The sequence below is a fragment of the Rhinatrema bivittatum genome, chromosome 1, assembly GCF_901001135.1.
Source record: "Rhinatrema bivittatum chromosome 1, aRhiBiv1.1, whole genome shotgun sequence".
Classification (NCBI taxonomy): domain Eukaryota; kingdom Metazoa; phylum Chordata; class Amphibia; order Gymnophiona; family Rhinatrematidae; genus Rhinatrema; species Rhinatrema bivittatum.
Window position 1 is genome coordinate 516,870,075 of NC_042615.1, and position 26,447 is coordinate 516,896,521.

The 26,447-nt window shown below is 46.8% G+C and overlaps 1 protein-coding gene across 1 annotated transcript in view; it reads right to left on the bottom strand.

Annotated features, from left to right (window-relative positions):
- The window catches only part of LOC115098861 (transmembrane channel-like protein 2-A), a 166,448-nt gene that overhangs the window by 50,184 nt on the left and 89,817 nt on the right, over positions 1 to 26,447 (bottom strand). The window contains exons 12-13 of the mRNA XM_029615906.1: positions 19,671 to 19,814; positions 17,084 to 17,212 (exon numbers count right to left, since the gene is read on the bottom strand). Coding sequence (XP_029471766.1) covers positions 17,084 to 17,212; positions 19,671 to 19,814 — 273 coding nt within the window. The remainder of the gene's footprint in view (positions 1 to 17,083; positions 17,213 to 19,670; positions 19,815 to 26,447) is intronic.

Sequence of the window (26,447 nt, forward strand, 5' to 3'; positions counted from 1 at the left end):
CCTTTTCGGAAGTAGCTTTGGTACATCCCACTAGTTCCAGATCCACCTGTCCATATGCTAAGAAAGGAGAAATGACTTACTTGACAATTTCCTTTTCTTTAATAAGGACAGGTGAATCCACCTTCCTGCCCATGGCTGCCAGATGGTTGTGCTATTGTCTTCCTGTTTGGCTGCATGTTTCAGAGGTTACTAGTAAGTGGTATTCCACTCCCTAGACTAGTGTTATTATACTTTTTATCTGAGCTCAGTGTTTTCCTGTTGGCTAAATGCTGGAATGGTTATCTGTTAATAATCAAGTTTTTTTAGTTTGTCCACAGTTGGCTTTTGCAGAGAATACTGGAGGGCTGATATCGGTGCAGGGGTATATATACCATGATGTCAACTTTGCTCCATCTCCATCTGCTAGTAGAGGTGCATAACCCACTGGTTCTGGATCTACCTATCCTTATTAAAGAAAAGGAAATTATCAAGTAAGTAGTAATTTTTCCTTATGTGAGGAACTTCCATTTACATTTATTAAAATTTGTGAATTGCCTAACACAAAAAGGCCTAGGCGATGAACATAATAACATACATAATCAGAAAACAACAAATATTCAAGAATAAAAACTTAAAAATACAATGAACATAAAATCGAACATAAAATTAAAAACTTAAATAACATCGACAGAACAAAAGTAACTCATATAAACTTTATCAGAACTGATAAAATAAAGTCAGAAAATTAATAAAAATGAATAAAAACCTGAAGTGCCTTCCCCCATGAGCTCACACTACATTGGGATCTTGTGCACTGCTACAAGGACTGAGCTAAAATTAGTAAATGGAATAAGTGCCTGCTGGACTCATTTGTAGAGCTGTTCCTTAACCAAGTTTTAAAAGCAGAGGAAAGAAAAAACTCAACTTTCTGAATGTAGAGATGCTAGCTGTCAGTGTCTCTATGGAATTGTAGAGGTGGTTCTCCAGCAGTACAGACCTTTTCTACCTAATGAGGAATCAGTGAGAGCTATACTTCCTGGACACCAGTGTTGCCAACCTCGCTTATTTACTGTGAAGTTGGCCTTGGTTTTTAAGTGATTTGATTTTTTTTTAACTCATAGGTAGTTTATTATTGGGCTATTTTTGTTCCAACTCGTATTTTTTGAATAGGATTTGTGCCCTGCTATTCCTGTTTCCTCTGATTAGTTAACATGCCAGTAATGTAGCCATGGGTGGGCCTGGGTGGGCCATGGTGCACCCATTTTGGGCCCAACCAACTAGGGCTGTCAGTTGGAGTAATGTTATCACGGGATTCCATCCCCACAACGGCAAAGAGGAGGACCTCAGAAGAAAGGCTGTCGTGGGATCCCATCTCCATGACGGCGGAAGTAGGAGTTTGGCTGTGCCTAATGAAAAGGTCCTGTGTGCATATGTGGGTGAGAATGGGAGCCTGAATGTGTATGTGGGTGAGAATGGGAGCCTGAATGGGTGTGTGTGAGAGAATGGATACCTGAGTGGGTGCTTGTAAGTGAGAATGGGAATCTGAGTATGCATCGGTATAAGAATGGGAGCCTAGATGTGCATAAGAATGAAACCTGGATGTGTGTTTGTATGTATGAGAATGGGAGCCTGGGAGGGGGTGTGAGAGAGTGAAATCTTGTGTTTGTGGTAGAGCATGTGAGAGTGAGAGTTGTGTGTACAGAATATGAGAGTAAGAGTGTGTATGGGGGGGAGAGCATATGAAAGTGAGAGCTTCTCTGTGTGAGGGAGTCTGAAAGAAAGCAAGAGTGTGTGTGTGTGTGTGTGTGTGTGTGAGAGAGAGAGAGAGAGGAAGGGAAGAAGACAGAAAGAGAAGAAACAGAACGAGAAGAGACCCTGAAAAGGAATTAGGAAATGACCGACAAGGAAAAAGTGGGGAAAAAAGAGACAGGGACCAACTGATTAGAAAAATACAAAGATCAGACAACAAAGGTAAAAAAAAAAGTTTTGAGATTTCAGCAATTGGAATATGCCATCTTTGGGAATGTGCATTTCTTATATTTTTGTATTTTGCTCTTTCTTCAGTATTCACTGTTCAGCGTCTGGTTTCTCAGGCTTTCTATTTCGGATTTGTCTGCATGCTGCTGTTTCTAATTTGTAGTCCCTTATTTCTATATTAGGTTGTGTGTGTGTGTGACAGAGTTACAGTATTGCTGCTAGTGTGTAGTTTCTCTGTAGGAATTTGTAGCAGTCCAGCTTGTTCTGTTACCCCAGTAGGTGGTGTATTAATGTCCTAGGGCCTGATGTAGTATTTACATTGCTGATTTTTCATAAGGTTACTGTAATTTGAGTCCTGAGAGTCAGTACTGTGACTGTATGGTATGGCAAGGTTCTAGATGTCTCTTTTTTTGGAGGAATTTGTGTTACTACACAAAAGTTTTAGTAATGGAAGGATAATCTTTGCTGAGGTGACACCAGAATTTGAATTTTTTTTTTTCACTTTGGTGTAATGGGAATTGTCCTACCTCTGCTCTATACCTGTTCTGATGATTAATGATATTTTATTGTAGTTATGATGACCTCTAACTTTCTGCAAAGAGGATTCATGAAAGAATACATTGCTTTTTATTTTATTACATGATTGATTGGATCTGGTTTTTTTTTTTTCTTTTTACATGATATACTTGTGCATTTATAAACTGCAATAAAAATAAAATAAATAAATACAGATTAATAAGGGATTTGTTTTGAGCTTGTTGTTTTTTGGCAAAGCACGCTTGTTCTTTCATAAATACCTGGCAACACTGCTGGACACTCTAGATTCCTTATAAGAAGCCGGGATTTTAAGCACCAAAAGTCAAAATGGGGAGCAACGGGGGGGGGGGGGGGGGGGGGGCCAAGAGCCAGCAGAGCCAAACTGGTGCCAAGCAGAGAGAGAAAGAGAGACAAGAATCCAGCAGCCAGGTACCACAGACCTATATTACAGAGCTACAGGAAGCGAAACCTGGAAGGCTGGTTCTTCCCTACATCAAAGCCCACAGGGGACTCAGGACACAGAGCCCAAAGATAAAAACAGAGAGAAGGCTGCTGTGGACTAAATGTAAAGGGAGAGGAGGAACTTGCCCCAGTGCTTTTGGAGCGGAATAGCTAGTGCCTATATCCCAGGGGGCACCCTCCCTGCTTTAAAGCTTACTGCAGAGACTTGAGAGAGGGAGAGAAAGAGAAACTGGTTTGTTAGCTGGGCATGGCTGGCGTTCTCAGGACTAAAGTGGGAAAAGTGTCCCGTTGGAAGGGAGCTGAAGCTTAAATGACCATAGTAGTTTTTGGACACAGACAAGAAAAGAAAAAAGACTTGACAATTCAGTAAAACAAATAGCATGGTGGTCTTTTTTTTTTTTTTTAAGACAAATTACAGCTTATAATGAATACATGGACTGTATAGCAGTAAAACACTTTTGTACCACAATAACATAAACTGCACTGCTAGTTAAATCACACTGCAAACGTTAAAACAAAGTGCTCTGCAAAATAATACACCAAAGGCAATTTTCAAAAAACATTTATACAGGTAAATAGGCAGTCTGGAAATTGCCCAGCCTGTACACAGATAAAATCAAACATGGGGATTATAAACATATATCCCTTTATTTGCAGGCAAAGTAGTTGAGCTCAGAGGTGGGATTATGTCAGGGGAGACAACCATGTGCATATTTTTGCATTTTCAAAACTATGCATGTGGTTTTTCAAGGAAAAAACATCCACAGAAAAAGCAAATCTCTACTTTTTCTGTAAGCAGTTTTCAAAGAGAAACTATCAGGCGAAATTTCAAAGGCGTTATGCATGTAAATGTAACATACTATAATAGCAATTTTCAAAAGCCCATTTACCCATGTAAGTGCACTTTATACAGGTAAAATCTATGGACAATTCAATGGCACGTATCATAGCAATTTTCAAAAGCCCACTTACACAGGTAAAGTCCATTTACATAAGAACATAAGAAAATGCCATACTGGGTCAGACCAAGGGTCCATCAAGCCCAGCATCCTGTTTCCAACAGTGGCCAATCCAGGCCATAAGAACCTGGCAAGTACCCAAAAACTAAGTCTATTCCATGTAACCATTGCTAATGGCAGTGGCTATTCTCTAAGTCAGGGGTCGGGAACCCATGGCTCGCGAGCCAGATATGGCTCTTTTGAGGGCTGCATCTGGCTCGCAGACAAGTGTCGCCATACTTCGCGGTTCCCCGCTGACCCAGCTGCTCCCCGGTCCTCCGCCGCCCGGGCTTAAAATGCTGTCAGCCCGGGCGGAACGCGGCAGGACAGCTGGAGTCAGCGGCACCGGCGTGCTCTCTTCTCCCCCCCCCCCCCCCGCGGCCCGGAAGAGGAAGTGGAGAGCATCGGGTGCCTGCGCGGGAAGAAGAGACCACACTAGCGTGGTCACTTCTTCCGCGCAGGCACCCGATGCTCACCACTTCCTCTTCCGGGCCGCGGGGGGGGGAGGAGAAGAGAGCACGCCGACTGGAGTCATCCGGGTGCCTGCGCGGGAGTCATCGGGTGTCAGCCGGGTGCCAGCGCTGGAGTCATCGGGTGCCTGCGCGGGTCTTCCCGCGCAGGCACCCGATGCTCTCCACTTCCTCTTCCGGGCCACGGGAAGAAGAGAGCACGCCAGTGCTCTCTTCTTCCCGCGGCCCGGAAGAGGAAGTGGAGAGCATCGGGTGCCTGCGCGGGAAGACCCGCGCAGGCACGCTAGTGTCCGATGGGAAGAAGACTGCAGCGCGGCTCGGAGGAAAATGAAAATCTTCAACCGCGGCCGATGGGACTCCGCCTTCGCCTCCGCGAGGGCTGAAAATGAAGGAGGTTAGCGTTGGGAGGTGGCTGCTGCTGCCGCGAGTTCCCGGGGGGGGGGGGGGGAGAGAGAGAGTGAATGAATGAGCGAGCAAGCATGTGTGTTTGAGATCCTGTGTGTGTGAGTGAGAGATTGCATGTATGTGAATGATTGAGAGCCTGTATATGTGAAAGACAGTATGTCTGTGATTGAGATCCTGCCTGTGAGAGAGAGAGCATGAATGTAAGTTTACCATTGGGAACCTGTATGTGTAAGTTTGTAATTGAAAACCTGTTTGTTTGAAAGAGTATGTGTGTATGATTGAGATCCTTTGTGTGTGAGAGAGATCATGTGTATGTATGATTAAGAGCCTGTGTGTATAAGTAAGAGAGAGATCATGTGTGTCTGTGTCTGATTGACAGCTGGTTTAGGTGATGGAGCATGTGAGTATGTGATTGAGAGCCTGTGTTTAAATGAGAGAGAGAGACCATGTGTGTCTGTGTGATTGAGAGCTGATTTAGGTGAGGGAGCATGTGAGTATGTGATTGAGAGCCTGTGTTTAAATGAGAGAGAGAGACCATGTGTGTATGTGTGTGATTGAGAGCTGATTTAGGTGAGGGAGCATGTGAGTATGTGATTGAGAGCCTGTGTGTAAATGAGAGAAAGAGAGGACATGTTTGTAAGCATGTGAATGAGAGTCTGTGTGTGAGAGAAAAAGACAGCATGTATTTATGTGATTGAAAGCCTGTGTGTGTGTAAGCGTGAAAAGATAGACAGCATGTGTGTAAATGTGTAATTAAGAGCCTATATAAGTGAGAGAGAAAAACATTTGTATATGTGAGTGACTGAGAGCATGTGTGTATAGGTGTGTCATTGAGAGCCAGTGTGAGAGAGAGCGCTGTATGTGACTGAGAGAGGAGAAAGTTCCAAGCAAACCACCCCACCTCCTGCTAATTCAGAACAATCTCAGGACACCTGGATATCAAACGTTCCCAGGTATGCAGAGCAAAAAAAATTTTGTATCCTTATTATTTTTCATTACTGGATCTTTGTGTCTGCTATTTTGAAATATTTTGTTGGTATCTGGAAATGTTTTATATGAGTTTTTAATTATTGGATATTCCACTCATCAGCTGTTTCGAAATATGTTCTTTTTGTTAGTACAGTTTTACTGCTGATGATTTTATATTTCTTGATTTGTTTTATAAGGATGTGTGATGTTTCTTTTTTCCTTTGTTACACTGCATACAGAGACTCTGGCTTGTTGCAGTTTCCAATTCAGTTTTTGTCTGCATGCTTCTTGTTATGCGTTTTGGTCTCTTTATTCTATGTTAGGTGAGGGACAGCACGTGATTCAGGTGAGGTTTTCTGCTGGCGTGTAGTTTCTGTGTAGGACTCTATAGTAGCCTGACTTGGTCCGTTTTCCTAATAGGAGATGTATTGGTGTCTTAAGGCCTGGTGTAATATTTTCAGAGACTTATTGTACTTTAAAAGTGTGATCTTACATAAAATGCACACATTTACTTGTATTTAGTTTTAAACATATTGTATGGCTCTCATGGAATTACATTTTAAAATATGTGGCGTTTATGGCTCTCTCAGCCAAAAAGGTTCCTGACCCCTGCTCTAAGTGAACTTAATAGCAGGTAATGGACTTCTCCTCCAAGAACTTATCCAATCCTTTTTTAAACACAGCTATACTAACTGCACGAACCACATTCTCTGGCAACAAATTCCAGAGTTTAATTGTGCGTTGAGTAAAAAAGAACTTTCTCCGATTAGTTTTTAAATGTGCCCCATGCTAACTTCATGGAGTGTCCCCTAGTCTTTCTACTATTTTAAAAAGTAAATAACCGATTCACATCTACCCGTTCTAGACCTCTCATGATTTTAAACACCTCTATCATATCCCCCCTCAGTTGTCTCTTCTCCAAGCTGAAAAGTCCTAACCTCTTTAGTCTTTCCTCATAGGGGAGTTGTTCCATTCCCCTTATCATTTTGGTAGCCCTTCTCTGTACCTTCTCCATCGCAATTATATCTTTTTTGAGATGCGGCGACCAGAACTGTACACAGTATTCAAGGTGCGGTCTCACCATGGAGCGATACAGAGGCATTATGACATTTTCCGTTTTATTCATCATTCCTTTTCTAATAATTCCCAACATTCTGTTTGCTTTTTTGACTGCCACAGCACACTGAACCGACGATTTCAATGTGTTATCCACTATGACACCTAGATCTCTTTCTTGGGTTGTAGCACCTAATATGGAACCCAACATCGTGTAATTATAGCATGGGTTATTTTTCCCTATATGCATCACCTTGCACTTATCCACATTAAATTTCATCTGCCATTTGGATGCCCAATTTTCCAGTCTCACAAGGTCTTCCTGCAATTTATCACAATCTGCTTGTGATTTAACTACTCTGAACAATTTTGTGTCATCTGCAAATTTGATTATCTCACTCGTCGTATTTCTTTCCAGATCATTTATAAATATATTGAACAGTAAGGGTCCCAATACAGATCCCTGAGGCACTCCACTGTCCACTCCCTTCCACTGAGAAAATTGCCCATTCAATCCTACTCTCTGTTTCCTGTCTTTTAGCCAGTTTGCAATCCACGAAAGGACATCGCCACCTATCCCATGACTTTTTACTTTTCCTAGAAGCCTTACATATATAAAACCCAGTTTTAAATGTGTAAATGCTTTTGAAAATCAGGCCCTTAGTGCATACTTTCTCTTTGAGAATTGCTGCCCAGTCCACGGGAAAAATAGCTGCAAATTTTGCAACAATGTGGGCACTTTTGAAAATTGTTCCTTTTATCAGCAAATTTTATCTCACTTTCCATTTATTTTTTTGTTTGTTTCTGAAGTCTCTTTCAGTCTTTTCAGTTGATATTTTTTCTTTCATGCTGGCCCAGGTGCAGCATGAAGTTGAAGTCCTTTTATATGGCTGCAGACCGGCGACTCCCTGGGAGGAGTTTGGCAGGCCCACACCTAGCTGGCCCTATAATTACGGAGAAGTGCTGCGGGCCGGCCCCTAGGGAAGGGCTTGGCTCAAACCAGGAAGTCCATGCAAGCACAAGCAGCCTCAGGCAGGCCCCACGGACATCGAGGCCTCCCTGGCCCTGGAGCAAATCCTGGACAGTTCGCAGGCGAGGCCCTGGCTTGGAGCGGCCTCCAGAAAGAGGTAAGGAGCCTCCCGTAGCACCGCTACAGGAGGGTTCATAACAGTCCACATTCCTTATAACTTTCCTCCAACCCATCTCATTCTTTTTATCCTATGAACGTTTAATTCATTTTATCTTTTCTCTCTTCTTTTTGTTAACATTCAAATTCTGAAGGTATTTTATTTTCCAAAAAGAACTATGCACTTTAAGCTGAAGTTTAAAAGTCCACCACGTACAAATGGATGTGTGCACAAATCAGGCTGGCATGCACAAACATGCTTTCAATCATAAACACATACATGCTCTCAATCACACACAGACCTGTTTGCAATCATAGTCATACATGCTGTCTCCACATAGGCTCTCAATCACAGACACATACGTGCTTTCAATCACTCTCCCTCATTCTCTCAATGACTCTCACACAAACATGCTCTCTCCACACAGGCTATGAATCACAAACACATCTGTTCTTAATCACACTCATACATCTTTCCACACATGTTCTCAATCACACATGCAAGCTATTTCACTCACTCTCCCCCCTCTCCCTCACAAACACATGGGCAGCAGCAGCCTCTTCCTCCTTCGGCCCCCACCCATTGCTCTCTGGCTCCAGATCTCTCCCCATTGTACTCTGCTGTGCATGGGATGGGCTCCACCCGCAGCCCTCTCTTATCCTGTCTACGTCCACGGGTTGTATGGACTCTAGCTGCAGCCCTCTCTCCTTCTTCTCTTTGGTCATGGGTGGCATGGGCTTCACCCATGGCCCTCTCCCCTCCTCTATTTGGTCAACATAGGGGTCATACTGGTGGTTTTGGTACCCCTTAAGGGTTGGCACCCTAGGCGACTGCCTGGTTTGCTTAGTGGAAGTGCTGGCCCTGCTACCTGCATTACTACACCTAAAACATATTCCCAGGGTCCTGCTGACCTTCCAAGCGGGAATGACCTGTAGTGCTCATGGATGCAACTAGTGCATGCCCATCACTCCCACCAAGATTCAAGGCTAGTAGGCCTTCTACTGGTGTGGCTCCACCCAGCGCGCTCTCTACCCTCATCCTAAGGTCTCGCTATGCCTCCAAGCTAGAACATCCTTTACCAAACTGACTGCACCCAGTAAGCAGCCCAAAGGATCCAATGAGGTCCTAAACTGGGATTCCTTCTAGCCCCCTTATTTATTTACCTCACCAATTCCCTGCCTTTAATATTACAATCTGTATCTATCCCAAGCATGCTTCAATCCATTATTTTGGTTGTATACAACAGTGTTTCTCAATTTCTTCTACGTCATGGACTAACTACCTTCCTTAAATTCCATGGATTGGCTCTAGTGCTGATGGAGGGGGGGGGGGGGGGGGGGGGGGGGGGGGGGGGAGGGCAGTGTTCCCCTCTGAAAACTGAAGACTGTGGGGATGGGGATACTCCTGCTCCAACCTGCTCTTTAATTTATAGGTCAGTTCTGTAGCTGATCCTTGTCATTTTAAGAAGTTCTATAGCCAATTTAATAAAATGTATATATTTTTAAAATTTTGTACCTGTTTAAAAATAAATAAATCCCTCCCTTTCTCTCTTTATCTCTCCTCTGCCAGCCTGTCAGCAGTTAGTCACAAAAAAATAAAAATTTCTACCCTGCTCTCTCTCCTTCACTCCCTTCTACCAGCCAGCCATCAGTATTGTCTTAAAAATAAAAGGGAAAAAGGAAGTAAATTCCTCCTTATCTTCCCCTCTGAGTTAGGCACCTACCAGTTGGTCTGTCTTTCTTTCTCTCCCTTCCCCTGTTCAGCCAGCCACTAGTTTGTTTCCCCATTGCCCCACCATTGACCTCTTTTTTTTCTTTTTTTTTTTTAGTTGAGTTGGAACTCCAATTGCTGGAAGATCAGCAGTGGCTTCAGCTGAATGGTAAGGAGCCAACCAGAAAACTGAGTTGGCCCTCACTCCTCCACCGGGATCCTGCTGTTACGCTCTGTGGCTGCAGACGGCTGCGACCCCTGTTTCTCACCTCCTTTTTCTCTGCTTTGGCTCCATTGGGTGAACTCACGGCCTCTGCCAGCTACCGTCGGCCTTCCTGCCTCTGTTCGCGGGCCCACCTGAGCAGCCTCCTGGGCCTGCTTTCACCACGTCATGCCGGGAATCGTGGGGGCGTCCCCCTCAGATGACATCACTCATCTTGGATACTTAAGCACGCCGGCCCAGACAGCTGACGACTTGGCAACGAGTTCATCTTGCTGAATCCACCTACTCTCGCTTCAGTACTTGTTCCGGTTCCTGCTTCCGTGGTGTGAGACTACCGGGTACCCGCTCCTCGGGGGCCCTTCCTCGTCTCTTGGCTATCCGCTCCTTGGAGGGACTTTCACCTGGACTCCTGCCTGCCTCGCTTTCCGAGGCTTTCTACGGAAGGACTCCTTTGTCTTCAGTCACTGTGAGTAACTATGCTGTGGACCACTGCTGTGATATCTACATTGGAATCCTCTTTGGGGTACCCCGCTCTGCGGACCATTGTCGTGATATCGTTACAGGAGCCCTCTCCGGGTCTACCCCGCTCTGCGGATCTGTGCTGTGATATCGCTAGAGGAACCCTTGCCGGTGTACCTCACTCTGCAGGCCACTACCGTGACCTCCCACCGGAGAACCCTCTTATGTACCATCTCTACGGACCCCGTGTAACTTCAGTGACTGTACTTTCGCTCAGCACCCCTGCTCCTCGGGTAGTGCCGCACCTATTGCCTGACTCCAGTTATCTGACTGAGTCTGATGTCAGCACCTGCGCTGTTGCTCCGTGGCCCGCCTCCTGGGGTCACCCTCTCCTTCTCTTTCTCTACTTTTCCTGTATACCAGCCTGCAGCCGAGACCTCGCCTCCCAACGATGGGGCTCCTCCCCTGGACGGTACCATCTCTCACCTCGGCCAAAGGGCCCACATACCCACAAATCCTAACATGAGCCGAGATCTGTGCATGAACCCAGCACAGATCTCGGCTCTCCAGGCCATCCCTGGCTTGACCTAGTGGATTTCAGATGAGCAGAAAGTTTTGGAGAGTTTGGCTAACACCTTAAATCTTTTAAATAACCGGCTGGACATTGCCTCAATATCTACCAAGCTGAGCACAGCTCCACAGACGCATCCGTTTCGGCCACCAGTGCCTTTGCCATCACCTCCTCGTTTTTCAGGTGACCCCTTGTCCTGTAGGGGCTTCTTGAATCAGTGCAACATGCACTTTTCCTTACAACCTGCATAGTTTCCTGACATAGTTACCAAGACGAAATACATACTATCCCTTCTGGATGGACGGGCGTTGGCCTGGGTGTCACCCCTGTGGGAGAGAGCGGACCCGATCCTCCATGATCTGCCAGGCTTCCTCGCCCTCTTCTGCTCCGTCTTTGACGACCCCGCTCGTAAGGCTTTCGCCAGTTCCACACTACTGCACCTGCATCAAGGTTCCAGATCCCTTACCGACTACGTCATTCTCTTTCATCTGAGCTGCACTGGGATCTGGGCTGCCTGCATGCGATCTTCCTCGAAGAGCTGAGTCCGCGCATGAAAGATGAGCTAGCAGCTCGAACTTCCTGACACCTTTGATGCTCTCGTGGACCTCGCAGGCCGCATTGACCGTCATCTTTATGAACGCTCACACAAGACCAGAGGACCCAAGAGGTTGGCTACTGATACTCCCCGCATCCACCCGGCACCTCCTACAAAGACCTCTGCTCCGAAAGATACCGATGAAGAGGAACTGATGCAGATGGGTTGCAGCCACCTATTCTCGAAGGAGAAATGTCACCGCCTATGTTCACGTCTATGTATGTATTGTGGCCAGCCCGGACACGCGGTACCTGCCTGCCCACTCTGTCGGGGAAACTCTCAGGCCTAGGTTCTGCCGGAGGAATTCTCCTAGCCTGACATCACCCTCTCCTCCATTAATGTTACCTGTTTCCATCAACTCAGGTACCCTGGAATTTCACACCTTGGCCTTAGTGGATTCCGGGGCTGGTGGTAACTTTATCCTCCGACGGTTGGTGGAGCATCTCCGGATCCTCACGTTCCGCACACCCACACCATTACTGCTCTCCTCCATCCACGGTGAGCCATTACCTGGCGAAGTTATTTGCTCCACAGTCCCCATCCGACTTTGCACTGCACATGGAGACCATCTCTTTTCTGATACTGGACAAGGCCATCAACCCTATGGTTCTTGGGCTACCGTGGCTGAAACTTCACACTCCACCATACGACTGGAGCACCTTACAACTATCCCAATGGGGCAACTCCTGTCATTAGGATTGCCTGGAGGTCATGTCACCCATGCATTGCCTAACTACTATGATGTTTCTCCTGGTCTCATGCTGCAGTACTCCACTTACGCCAATGTATTTTCGAAGAAGGCTGCGGACACCTTACCACCTCATCACTCATTTGATTGTGTGATAAATTTGCTTCCGAACTCAGAGCCTCCTCGCGGAAGGGTGTACCCACTTTCGCTAACAGAGACTAAAGCTTTGTCAGACTACATACAAGAGAATTTGGCAAAAGGCTTCATTTGGCCTTCCAAATATCCCGCTGGAGTGGGATTCTTTTTCATGGGGAAAAAGGACGATTCCCTTCAGCCGTGTATAGATTACCGCGGCTTAAACGAAACAACCCAGAAGGGCCGATACCCCTTGCCACTAATCTCTGAACTGTTTGAAAATATTCTCCAAATTGGACCTGAGGGGGGGCTTACAATTTGGTCCAGATACGCTAGAGCGACGAATGGAAAACCACTTTTAACACCCGTGATGGCCATTTCGAATACCTGGCAATGCCCTTCGGCCTTTGTAATGCTTCCGCGGTGTTCCAGAATATGATGAATGAGGTATTCAGAGACATGCTCTACCAGTGCATCGTAGTCTATCTGGATGACATCCTGGTATTCTCAAGAGACCTCCAGAATCATCGCCGAGACGTCTGCAACATTCTTCAGCACCTAAAGGACAATCACTTATATGCCAAGCTGGAGAAATGTTCCTTTGAACAAGAGACTGTCCCTTTTCTCAGTTACGTGGTCTCGAGTCAGGCCTTCCAGATGGACCCCCAAAAGACCAAGAGCATCCAGGATTGGCCCCAACCAACGGGCCTCAAGGCGCTCCGTAGATTCCTGGGATTTACTAACTACTACTGGTCGTTCATTCCACATTATTCCACACTGACCGCCCTCTCACGGCCATGACCTGCTAGGGAGCCAACCCCTCACAGTGGTCACCTGAGGACATGTCGGCCTTTCAGAAACTTAAGGATGCATTCCTTAGAGAACCATGCTTACGCCACCCAGATCCCCGATGACCCTTCATCGTCGAAGTTGACACATCTGACGTTGGAGTTGGTATGGTCCTCAGCCAGCATTCTACCAATCACACCTTGCACCCCTGCTCGTACTTTTCTCACCGCTTCTCACCTGCGGAGCGCAATTATGGAATCGGGGCAAAGAATTATTGGCAATTAAGCTCACCTTTGAAGAGTGGTGCCCCTGGCTCGAGAGGGCTCAGTACCAAATCACGGTATATACAGACCACAAAACCTTGAGTACCTGCATCATGCACAATGCCTTAATCACCGGCAGGCTCGCTGGTCTCTCTTTTTTACTCGGTTCATTTTCTTGCTACGATACCGGCCAGTCAACAAGAACATTTGAGCCGATGCCCTCTCCCGGTCCTTGACCACTGAGGATGTCCCGGATGTTCTGCGTCACATCATTGATCCAGACAAGGTTCTTCTCTCCGCCACATTCACCGTACCTCCTGAGAAGATGGTGGTTCCCTGTCCAACTCATAGAAAAATCCTCCGATGGGCACACAATTCTTTGCTGGTGGGCCATCCAGGTCAAGCAAGAACTTTTTCCTCACTCCAGAGGTTCTACTGGTGGCCAAACATGAAGAAGGATACTCAAGCGTATGTGGAGTCATGCCCTACCTGTGCCCATCAGAAGCCGCTGACTGGTCGACCTTGGGTTCTCTTGCAACCACTTCCCGCGCCCAGTGAACCGTGGACACACATTGCCACTAATTTCATAGTGGATCTTCCTCCTTCCAGCGGCAATAACACCATTTGGGTTACAGTGGACCGGTTTTCAAAAATGGCTCACTTTGTGGCTCTACCTGGCCCTCCTTCAGCCCCGGAGCTGGCGAGACTGTTCATCCGCCATATATTCCGCCTCCACGGACTCACAAGGCATATACTCTCCGACCAGGGAGTGCAATTTATGGCCAGGTTCTGGAGGGCCTTATGTAAAAAATTTGACATTGCCTTGGACCTCACGTCGGCCTATCAACCGCAGGCCAATGGAAAGGACGAATTGGACCCTGAAGCGGTTTCTCCGGGCATACGTAAACTCACGACAAAATGACTGATCCGAGTTACTACCTTGGGTTGAGTTTGCCCTCAGTTCTCATCTCTCTGCATCCACCGGATCTTCACCCTTCCAAGTGGTATAAGGACATCAGCCCCTGCCTCTGCTTCCGCTACCTCTGTCAGTGGCCTCTCCTGTGGCGCAGATCACTGCCCAAGAGTTGCATCAACTTTGGGATGACACTAAACAACTTCTACAACAAGCTGCCCAGAAGTCCAAGGAATGTGATGATACCCATCGGGCAGCTCCTCAATTCAGTCCTGGTGATAAAGTATGGCTTAGTACTCGATTTATTCGCTGAAACTACCTTCAGTCCGCTTCGCTCCCAGATACATCGGGCCATTTCCCGTACTTCGTTGCCTGGGCCCAGTTACGTACAGCCTTTGCCTACCCACATCACTCAAGATTCATAACGTCTTCCATGTCTCATTACTTAATCCTCTCATCCTATCCGAATTTTCCAAAAGTCTGCCTGAACCTCAACCTCTGGCGTCAGAGGAGGACATCACATATCAAGTACAGGATATCCTGGGTGTACAGAAGCGAGGAAGACGATGTGAATATCTGATCCTCACAATACAATGTAAATATTTAATCCTTAACTGCTCAGTTATCATGCTCTAATTCTTTCCCCAGTTATTTCAACCTTGTTGTAATGTAACTTTATGACCTCTTTGCACTTGTTAATGTTCCGGTTTTTTTTTCATTTTCACACCCCCTTGTTATCTGTAAACCAGCATGATGTGATTTTTAATCACGAATGACGGTATAGAAAAACTCTAAATAAATAAATAAATAAATAAATAAATAAATAAATAAAATCTTGGGGGAAGGCTTTGGGCCTGAAGAGAATAGCTGGGAGCCTGCAGCCAATATTCTCGATAAAGAACTGATCAAGCAGATTCATACTTCTCACTCAAGAAAATCCAAACCCCCAGGGGGGCTCTAAGAAGGGGGGTACTGTTACGCTCCGCAGCCGTAGATGGCTGCAACCTCTGTTGCTCACCTCCTTTTTCTCTGCTTTGCTCCGTTGGGTGATTTTGCGGCCTCTGCCAGCTACCGCCGGCCTTCCTGCCTCTGTTCCCGGGCCCATCTGAGCAGCATGGATGACGCTGACCGCCATCTTACCCTCAGGGTCCCCTAGGCGCGCGCATGCTCCCGGGCCTGCTTTAACCACATCATGGCGGGAACCTCGGGGGCATCCCCCTCAGATGACATCACTCATCTTGGATACTTAAGCTCGCCGGCTCAGACAGCTGACAACTTGCTGAATCCACCTACTCTCACTTCAGTACCTGTTCCGGTTCCTGCTTCCATGGTGTGAGATTACCGGGTACCCGCTCCTTGGGAGCCCTTCCTCGTCTCTCTTCTATCCAGTCCTCGGAGGGCCTTTCACCTGGACTCCTGTCTGCCTCACCTTCCAAGGCTTTCCACGGAAGTACTCCTTTGTCTTCAGTCACTGAGAGTAACCATGCTGTTGACCACTGCTGTGATATCTACGTTGGAATCCTCTCCGATGTTCCCTGCTCTGCAGACCATTGCCATGATATCGCTAGAGAAGCCCTCTCCAGGTCTACCCCGCTCTGCGGACCTGTGCTGTGATATCACTAGAGGAACCCTTGCTGGTATACCCCGCTCTGCGGATCACTACCGTGACCTCCCACCGAGGAACCCTCTTGTGTTCCATCTCTACGGACCCCTTGTAAGTTCAGTGACTGTACTTTTGCTCGGCACTCGGTAGTGCCGCACCTATTGCCTGACTCCAGTTATCTGAGCTGAGTCTGATGTCAGCACCTGCGCTGTCGATCCGTGGCCCGCCTCCTGGGGTCACCCTCTCCTTCTCCTTCTCTACTTCTGCTGTATACCATCCCGCAGCCGAGACCTCGCCTCCCGATGTTGAGGCTCAGTGGGGCTCCTCCCCTGGGCGGTACCATCTCTCACCTCGGCCAAAGGGCCCACATACCCACAAATCCTAACACCTGCGGAGATCCTATCTCTGCTGGCTTCCATGTGTGAGGCGGAGCCTGAGGCTGACTCAGTCTCTCGCCAGCTCCTTAATATATATAGCTGAAGCCGCTGCTGCCCTCCCAGTGATCAGGCCTTGGGAATGGCCCCTAACTGAAAAAAAAAAAAAGAGATCGTGGAGCAGGGCTGGGGGTGAAGTTAGGAGAAGTTTTCCTTAACAGCCGTGTGCAGGATGCGATACAGCAGGGATAGCTGCTTTCTCCTCGCCCTCCTGCAAACACTGATGCTCCACAGACCGGCAGAAATGCTGCTGCGGGTCAGCACTGGTTTGTGGACCAGAAGTTGAGGAACACTGGTATATGATAGAGTGTAACTAAATGTTTTAGTAGTACTCATTTTCCTATAATGCAATTCATGACGAGAAACCAGTTATCAATGATAGGTCAAAGATGATGTTACTCTCAATGCAGGAAATGCAGCAAAATTAAGACTGTAATTTGGCATATACTACCTGAGTCTGGATTACAACAGTTTTATCAATGATTCATCAAACTTCCTGATGTCTTGTTCAGATATGAATATGGACGATAGGAAATGGCTAAGAACCATGTTGGATGGATTTGGTTTTTCACCGTTTACAATATATATGATGTACGCTTAACTATATTTGTCTTAGAAGCTAGAACAGACTCAGATATTTTGGTGTGCAAACTTTTCCATGATACTTATTGAATGGAGCATTATTTCTGCTCTTAGATCCATGCAGATTTAGTGACCTACAAATCCAGCTTCCAGGTCCCAGCACCAGCAGTAGTTCAGAAATCTGACAATCACGGCCCGTAGGACTTCACCCACAAGAATAGTAATGTATGTCACCTCTATGTCAGAAACAGTTAGCTTCACAAATTCCTGCAGAAAGAAAAGAAATGTGTTAAAGGGTCCAATGATCGCAAGTACATTAGGAGAGAAGAAGGTTATTTTTCCTATGGATCTTGGTTACCATTTTTGGCAAGTATGGATGACTTAGGCCAATATTCAAAGGCTAAATGCTGACTTTTCACATTTGCAGCTACTTATCTGGCAGGTCTGGGTTGAGCAGGGAGTCGGCACTGACCCCCGCTCATCTTCCCCATTTTACCAGGACTTTTTTTTGGACCCTTGAGGTTAGGGCTGCTATCACACTCAAGGCCGAGTGCCGCATTCTTGTGTCCCACAGGGTTTGGCAGGGAGGCAAAAGAACGCGCCACAGAGCTCCAATATGTTTTCAGGGGAGCGGTCCCACCAGTACGGTGACCCTCCCAAAAAAAAAAACATCAGAGCTTGTTGCATCTAGGAGTTAAATAAATAGCTGGCTATGTTTTGAATATCTACTTGGGCAGAAGTTCTGGTCACCCCCTTGCTGGAGTGTGGCCTTCATACCTATGCCAGATGTAAAAAAGGGAGAGGCCAGGACAATCACAAAAAAATGAACACTGCCTCTTCAAAAGCAAATGGAGATCAGGTCCACTCCCGCCCCTTAGTGGGTCAGGAGGGCACTGCCCACAGCAAGGTCGGGCCAGTCACAGCCTGCAGCTCACATAGCTGGATGTGGTCTCCTAACCCACATAAGTTAACACTGCCCCTTCAAATGCAAAGAGAAGTTGGGCCTGTACCTCATCCCTCAGTGAGTCAGGAGAGCACCTCCCACGGCTGGCCAGTTACCTTAACAAATCCAAATCTAATCACAAGCCCTGATGCATCCCAGTTGGAGTATAACAGTATAAGGGGAGGGTGGGGGTTGGGGGAATATGCTACATGATTACGAGAGCACCAAGGCCAGCAAGTCCAGGTAGACAGATTGGGGTCCCTGAGGCCGCTTCCTTTGCCTTGCAGCCAAGGACATAACATGCTGGCTGCATGATTGAGGAGATACCTGAGATGAGGTGTTGCCTTGGGCCCCATCCCACTGTGGTCAGCGTGAGTCGGATTCAGATGCTGGGCTGCCCAGGGTGACCAATGGTCACTGGGGAGATAGGGTGGCCGGGGCAGGGCTGTCAGTGAGGTAAAAGTGGGACTGGGGTCCCCGGCCTTGCTTCTTACTCTGTTCCTCACTGCCAGGATATCCCACCCACCCACTCTTGCTGTGTGTGTGTGTGTGGGGGGGGGGGGGGGGTTGAGGAGACCAGGGCTGAATCTGCAGAAGAGCTAAAGGAGGGAGTGGGGAGGGTTAGGGGAGATAGAACTTCCATTTTCATTGCAGCTTTTTGGAAACTGGGGATTCATCCGGGCAAGTACATAATTGTACCTACTGCTTGTTTATATATTAAGTTTTATTTTATTTTTATTTATTTATCGAGTTTTATATACCGTCGTTCGGTTTCGCCATCACAACGGTTTACAAAGTTCCAATAAAACTGTTGCTATTCACTTATGATGAGGTTTGGCCCGGTGGCCCACTCCCATGCTTTTACCACAAGGAGGGACCCCATGCACCGCTGAAGTGAGCAAGACACAAAATTGTAACCGTTGGGCAGAAGGTATGGTTACCACTTGCTCTTCCAACAGGAGTGTGGCCTTCATATCTAAGCCAGAAATAAAAGGGAGGTGGGGGGGGGGGGGGGCAATCACAGCTTGCGCAGCTAAATGGGGTCTCCTGAGCCACAAAAGTTAACACCGCTTTCAAAAGCGAAGCAAAATCGGACCCTAGGTAAGCAGGGAGGGTATCTCCCATGGCAAGGCAGTGACTGATGAACAGAACTAGCTGATTAACAAATTGCATTGCCCTTGTCCCCCAAATTTCTGCCCCCAGGAGTAAACTTCATTCCCCCACCCCCTACCGGGAGTAAAGCTGCAAGTGCCCAGCCCCCCAGAATAACACCACATTCCATGCCACCAAATAGAAGCCATTCCCTAATGTTGTTCAGATGGATGCCTGTTAATGAATCTCTTCTGCTTGCTTATGTAAACCTATCTACCTTCCCATGAAAGCAGTGCAATTGTAATGATGTGATGTGATTTCACAGCAAATGAGCCAGTGCTTGTGGTGGCATAGTAAATATACTAAATCACAAGACTCAAAGGAATCCAAATTTAATGATAAGCCTTGATGAATCACAGCTGGGAAATTGATTTTAAGTAAACAAAAGCTACAGCCATGTACTTACCCGTAATTTGAAGCCTCTGTGACATAATTTGGGGAGGGAAGGGGAAATGCTACATAATCACAATAGTCCCGAGACCAGTGAGTCCAGCCAGACAGGGTTGTGTGTGTATAGTATTCACAGTAAAGGCATGACCTAAGAGGGCAAATAGGCAACTAAAACATTGCCCCTAGTTCAAATCTGGTATGACAGAAGCTTGTTTAAGACCAGCTTCTGAAACTGCTTACAATGCCTACAGTTGTCTCCCAACAAGGTCCTCTGGGCACATCTGAAGGACTGATAGGAGGTCGAGTCACTGAACTGCCATTTTCTGAAGATGCATTAAACATGACCCAATATGTTTTATTCTTTATATCTTGTTCTGTGGCAAGCTAAAATAGAAAGCGCAACACATCATTAGATATCAATTCTATTACTTTATGTGCATAAAGTTTATAATAAGAATAGCATCACAGATACTTTCTAGAAAGTAGATTACTGCTTGATATTTAGCCTGTTCTACACAATTAGATTAAGTTCTAAAAATGTCCAAATTATACAAGTTCTTTCATAGACATGTACTGTACTAGCTCTGAGTAAAGTGCTTCTTTACAGTATACTGTACAAAGCAAAAAGGGATATTAATAATGTGTGTTTCAAGCAAAAACATGTCTTACACACAACTCATATTCTCCATTTTTGTGCTCATGCCCTTTGTTCTGCCTTTCAATATTAGAGCTGTTCTGGAAGGTCATTTGAAAACATCTCAGCCACTTAACTTGCCAAGTTCCTTGAAGAAAAGTCCGTAAACCATTATTAAGGTGAATGGAGAAATCCACTGCTTATCCCTGGGATAAGCAACATGGAATCTATCAACCTTTTGTGATCCTGCCAGGTACTTGTAACCTGGATTGGCCACTGCTGGAAACAGGATACTGGATCTGATGGACCTCTGGTCAGACCCAGTATGACAAATCTTATGTTCTTAGATGTTTTAAGTCTACATCCCATTGAAAAGTGCTGCAGTGAGACCGGTAAGTTAGCAACCAAGAAATTCCTGAGTGAGATAGTAGCCAGGAAAGAGCTGAGGCAGGAGACGTAGGCAAGAAGATAGGATGGAGTACCAATCAAGATGAAGCTGCCCTTCACCTGAAGTTATACATTGGGGATCTTGTTACCACTCAGCCTTGTTGGCATACCTCAGCCCCTACACATTAGAAGTCCTGCACCCACTCAGCCTTGCTGCCATACCCCAGTCTCTACAACTTGGGGGTCTAGCTGCCACACTGCCTTTCAGCTGTACCTTTTACTCTACACCTTGGGGTCTTCCTGTCACTCTGCTTTACTACTATATCCCTTATACTACACCCTGAGAGTCTTGCTGCTTGCTTCTCATATTACACCTTGGAGGTCTTTCTGCCTTCCTGCTGTACTCCATCTTGGGGATCTTGCTACCATTCAGCCTTGCTGCCATATACCAGTCTCTACACCCTATTGGTTACAGTAATTAGTGTAGCTGGGTTTAAAAAAGGTTTGGAAAGTTCCTAGAGAAAAACTGGGGAGAGATTTTGGTTTAGGGGTTGTTTTGGTGTGCCGGTTTTCCCGCCCTCCCCCAAATAATTCCCGTGCCCTATTTAATGTACAAATGCCCCTGACGATAAATCGGGGGCATTTGTATTGTATCGTGCACTCTAACGATTTTGGATGATTTTTAAATTATCTGACGATAATTTTAATCGTTCAAAAATGATTCACATCCCTCCTGACCGGTAATCTTGAAAGTGAAGGGGAGGTTTTATTTGTTTCAGGGCGTGAAGCTTATGGAAGCATTCCTTGGTGGTGGTATTAATGAATTTTTTGAGGTTCATTCTGGTGTCAAGCATGGCTCCTAGATCTCTCACATGGTTTACAAATGGTGAGAGATGGAGAGCAAGGGGGTTGTTGACCTAAGGAGAGATGAATAGAAGTTCTGTTTTAGAGGTGTTAAGAACAAGATTGAGACGAGAGTAGACTATTGATGGAGCTGAGGCAGTTGTTCCAGAAGTGTAGGGAGTTAGAGGTGGGATCCGTGACAGGGATTAAGATCTGTACATCGTCCGCATATACAAAATGAGTTAGGTTGAGGCTCTCTAGATGCTGGCATAGAGGTAACAGATAAATATTAAACAGTGTGGGAGATAGCGAGGATCCTTGAGGGACGCCATGGTTGGAGTGTATGGGTTGGGATTCTTTATCTTTTATTTTCACCTTGTATTTCCTATTATTGAAAACAAAAAAGAATAGATGCCTCAATCTTTTTCCAATGTTTATTATAACAGAGACGTGTTCATGAAATACCCGACTCAGGCCGAGCTTCGCAGCTTAACAGCCGCTGCCTCAGGGGCTTGAACACTTCAAATTCACAGATGAAACTCAGCAATCTTAGTTTCATCCAATGAGCAACAATTGTTTGACCAAATTCCTGGGTATCGTAACACACACGGTCTAGATTTATGGTGTTTGGGATTGTAAGCAGGAGTTTGGTGGGTATTTGATCGTATGGATGTGACGATGGCTACATTTTCTTGATTAAAGATTCAATTTCCAGGGAAGATGTGGGTTCAAATGATTCTAGAAGCAGTTTGTGTGTGGAGGGGGATGGTTTGTAGATGGGTGGAGGTTGGGTGTTTGCATTATTCAGTGGTGCCAGTAGGTTGTGAATTTTCTTCTCGAAGAATTGAGCCAGTTCTGTGGATTTGTTTTGGGCTTCTTCTTCTGGGATGGTTGGTGTGACTGGTGTAGTGAGGGCTGATACATAAGAAAATAGTGGTTTTGGATCGTACATGAAGCTATGTATTCTTTTGGCATAGAAATCTCTCTTTGTGCAAAATATAGTGGTCCTGTAGATGCTCATAGCGATTTTATAATTGGCTAGAAGGGAGGGTGAGGGATATTTGCGCCATCGTTGCTCTTTGTGATGTAGGTCTTGTTTGAGATTTTTCAGTGTTGTAGAGAACCAAGGTTTCTTATTTGAAAGAGCTGGGTTGATTTCTTTAGAAGTTAGAGGGCAGATTTTGTTAGCTACTGAGAGAGTGATGTTATGCCATGATGTCATAGCAGTGTCGGCGTTGGTGAGATCCAGATTGGGTAGGTTCTTGGCCAGGTTTGAGCTAAGGTCATCCATTGAGCATGGTTTTCTGAACCATATTGTTGATTTGGGAATGCAGGGAGTCTGTTTTCTCTTTATTGATAGTTCTGTAGTGATCAATGAGTGATCTGACCAGGGGATTGGGGTACAGGTGGGAGGGGTATTTCATAAATGAGGTCCACACTCTGGACCTCATTTATGAAAATGAGGTCCAGAGTGTGGCCAGCTTTATGGATGGGTTTATTTATAATTTGCTTGAAGCCCATGGCTTGGAGAGAGGATAGGAGGGCTTCACAGTTGGGGGTAGGAGATGGGGAGTCAGCATGTATGTTGAAGTCCCCTAAGATGATGGCCGGGGCGTCTGTGTTGATGTGTTTGGCAACGATTTCGATGAGCGGGGAGGGTTCAGACTCTAGGAGCCCAGGTGGGGCATATATAAGACAGATTTGTAGCATGTTCGATTTGAATAGCCCAATTTCTAGTTTGGTCGTTGAGATCACTGGTTGATGAGATATTTTCAATTCTTTTTTTGCAGCTAGCAGTATTCCTCCTCCTCTTTTCTTTTGTCTGGGTAAGGAGAATATGTCATATACTTGTAGTGGCAATTGGTTAATTAAGGCAGTGTCTGTGTTTTTCAACCATGTTTCAGTGATTGCGCAGATAGCAGGTTGAGAGTCTAGGAGGTAGTCATTGAGGATATGTGATTTTTTTGTGAGGGATTGGGAGTTGAGAAGCGATAGGGTGATTAGAGAGAGGCCCAGGAGTTGAGTAAGGGGTGAAATCATGATAGGGATCAATGATCTCTTTGGGCGTTGATGATTGAGGATCGGTGGTTTATCTCTGCTAAGGAAAAGATGAGAGATAATGGGGATGGGAAACGCTTGAATCATAGTGTGTGAGTGAGGGAACAGAGCTGGCGGTTTCTAGATGAAGTCAGGATGAGTTCTAGAAACTGTGTGGTGAGGACAATGTTGTTGCTAGAAGAGGTTGGAATGTTCTGTGGTGCGGTTGTATTAGAGTAGGTGCTGGAGTGGCTGGATGTGCGCTGGAGTGGCTGGATGAATGCTGGCATGGCTGGAAGAATGCTGGCGTGGCTGGATGATTGCCTGGAGGCACACTGGAGTGGCTGGATGCATGCTAGAGTGCCTGGATGCATGCTGGAATGGCTGGAAAAGTGCTTGGGTGCACGCTGGCGTGGCTGGAAGAATGCTGGCGTGGCTGGATGAGTGCCTGGAGGCACACTGGAGTGGCTGGATGAATGTTGGAGTGCCTGGATGCACGCTAGAGTGGCTGGATGAATGCTGGCGTGGCTGGAAGAATGCTGGTGTGGCTGGGTGCACACTGGAGTGGATGGTTGAGTGGTTGGATGCATGTTTAAAAGGGGGCAGTAGAAGGAGTTGCTATGGTTCGGTGTCTGTTGGTTTCTGGAAGTTATCAGTGTAAGAAATTTCTATTTCTTTGTTCAGGTGCGCACTAAGGGGCGCACAAAGGGGCCGGCCCCTTTGTCATGCTCCTTAGTGCACGCGACACCAGGCACGCAACGCCTGGAGCCATCTGAGCCCTTTAAAGGGCTTTGGGGAGCCGGTCGTGACGTCAGGGCTTCCGGGGGAGGGCTTACAGGGCTGAGCGGTTCTCTCTTTTTAAAGTTTAAATCCCTCGTCTGCGGGAGTTTGTCTGGGCTGCCTCGGTGGCCTCACGGAAGGTTTGTCTCGGGTCCACCTCCCCTGGCCCCGATGGGCCGGTGCCGATCGCGCAGGGAGGGACGACTCGAGCCGGGGGGGTGATGTGCGGCATGCAGGTCGAGAGGCGAGGAGAAAAGGGAGAGAGACTGGAGCCGTCTGAGCCCTTTAAAGGGCTTTGGGAAGCCGGGCGTGACGTCGTGGCTTCCGGGGGAGGCCTTACTGGGCTGCGCGGTTCTCTCTTTTTAAAGTTTAAATCCCTTGTCTGTGGGAGTTTGTCTGGGCCGCCTCGGTGGCCTCGCGGGAGGCTTATCTCGGGTCCACCTCCCCTGGCCCCGATGGGCCGGCACCAATCGCGCAGGGAGGGCCGACTCGATCCGGGGGGGCGACGTGCGGCATGTAGGTCGAGAGGCGAGGAGAGAAGGGAGAGAGCTTGGAGCCGTCTGAGCCCTTTAAAGGGCTTTGGGGAGCCGGTCGTGACATCGTGGCTTCCGGGGGAGGGCTTACTGGGCTGCGCGGTTCTCTCTTTTTAAAGTTTAAATCCCTCGTCTGCGGGAGTTTGTCTGGGCCGCCTCAGTGGCCTCGTGGGAGGCTTGTCTCAGGTCCACCTCCCCTGGCCCCAATTGGCCGACGCCGATCGCGCAGGGAGGGCTGACTCGAGCCGGGGGGGCGACGTGCGGCGTGCAGGTCAAGAGGCGAGGAGAGAAGGTTTATAGATGATATAATACCGTTATAGATGATATATTATAGATGATATAATACCGTTCTATTAGTGTAAGGAATGAACACTTAGTAGAAATGTTGAATCCCTGGGCCGATGGCAGATGACAGTGCCCCCAAGAGGAGATCCTGAGAGGAACCACCAGCTAGGCTGGAGTATTAAGACAAACACAGATAGTACTTTATTAGACTGGAAGTAGAACTACCAGAGGTGGCAGTAGTGAGCTGATGTGCTCGGCAGGGCTGAAGTCCTTCAGATACTGGAATAGCGATCTCTGAGTTGCTGAGCTGTAGAGAGAGTCTATAGGTAGTGAGTAGACAGGGTATGCTGGATACATAACCAGTAGTGGATGATACACTCACAATGGTAGATGTCTGTAAGGTCCTCTTATGCAACAGAGAGTCTTCAGTATTCAGTAACAGGAGCCACAGGTGAGTACTGGTTCCTGTAAGCAGTCTGAAATAGTAACTCACAATAACTGTGTATGAGATGGCTTCTGGAATAGAAGAGAGTTGAGGAGAGTTGAGGAACATAGGCCCTCGTGGAGCAAGTACCGGTTCCTATCTGCAATCTGTAATAGCAATCCATAGATATAGGTATGCAATATCTTCTGAGAAAGAAGAGAGTTTGTGAAGGGTTTTAGGAATATGGGCCCTCATGGAGCGAGTACCGGTTCCTATCTACAATCTGCAATAACTCATGATCTCCGTACTTGCGATAACATCTTAGACAGAAAAGAGTCTTTGGGATTAGGAGCGTAAGCCCTCGTGGAGCGAATACCGGTTCCTATCTGAATAGAACTCACAGTGTTCACGTCTGTGATCGCTTCCAAGCAATAGGAGTCTTCTGAGTCTTCAGGAACGTAGGCCCTCATGGAGCGAGTACCGGATCCTGTCCTGTATCTGAAATCAAGAAGAGAGACAGCGGGGCCCCCGAGGAGCGGGTACCCCTAGGTAAGTTTGTAGAGGCAGAGCAGCGGAGAAAGAATCCAGATAACTCAATTCGTAGTTGCAGGCAAAGACCTTGCATGTTGGAAGCAGATGACATCACTACGGGGGGACGCCCCCGAGGTTCGCACCCTTGCCGGTACAAGTTTGGAGCGCGCGCGTGCCCTTACGTCATCAGGAACATGGCAGATCCGTAGCATTAAGCCAGCCCGGGGACTCCGGGACACAGAGGCAGAGAGAAGCCGCGGCAGCATCTGGCTGTCAGAGCCGAAGGGAGTCGCCACAAAGTTAGAGAGGGTGGAGTGAGGGTGAGAATAGGCATGAACGCAACATTGGTCTATAGCTAAAATACTTCTGAAATGAATATAGTCAAACTTTACTAAATCGGGGTCACAGAACAAAAGTGAGCTTAAAATTGTTGATTGGCTTTAGTTTCAAGATATGCTACTGGGTCAGTATATATGACCATTGACATGGGAATTGCAGAGAATGAGTGAGTTAAGAAGGGAAAGAATCTCAAATTACATCAGAAATGACTAATATATATCTTT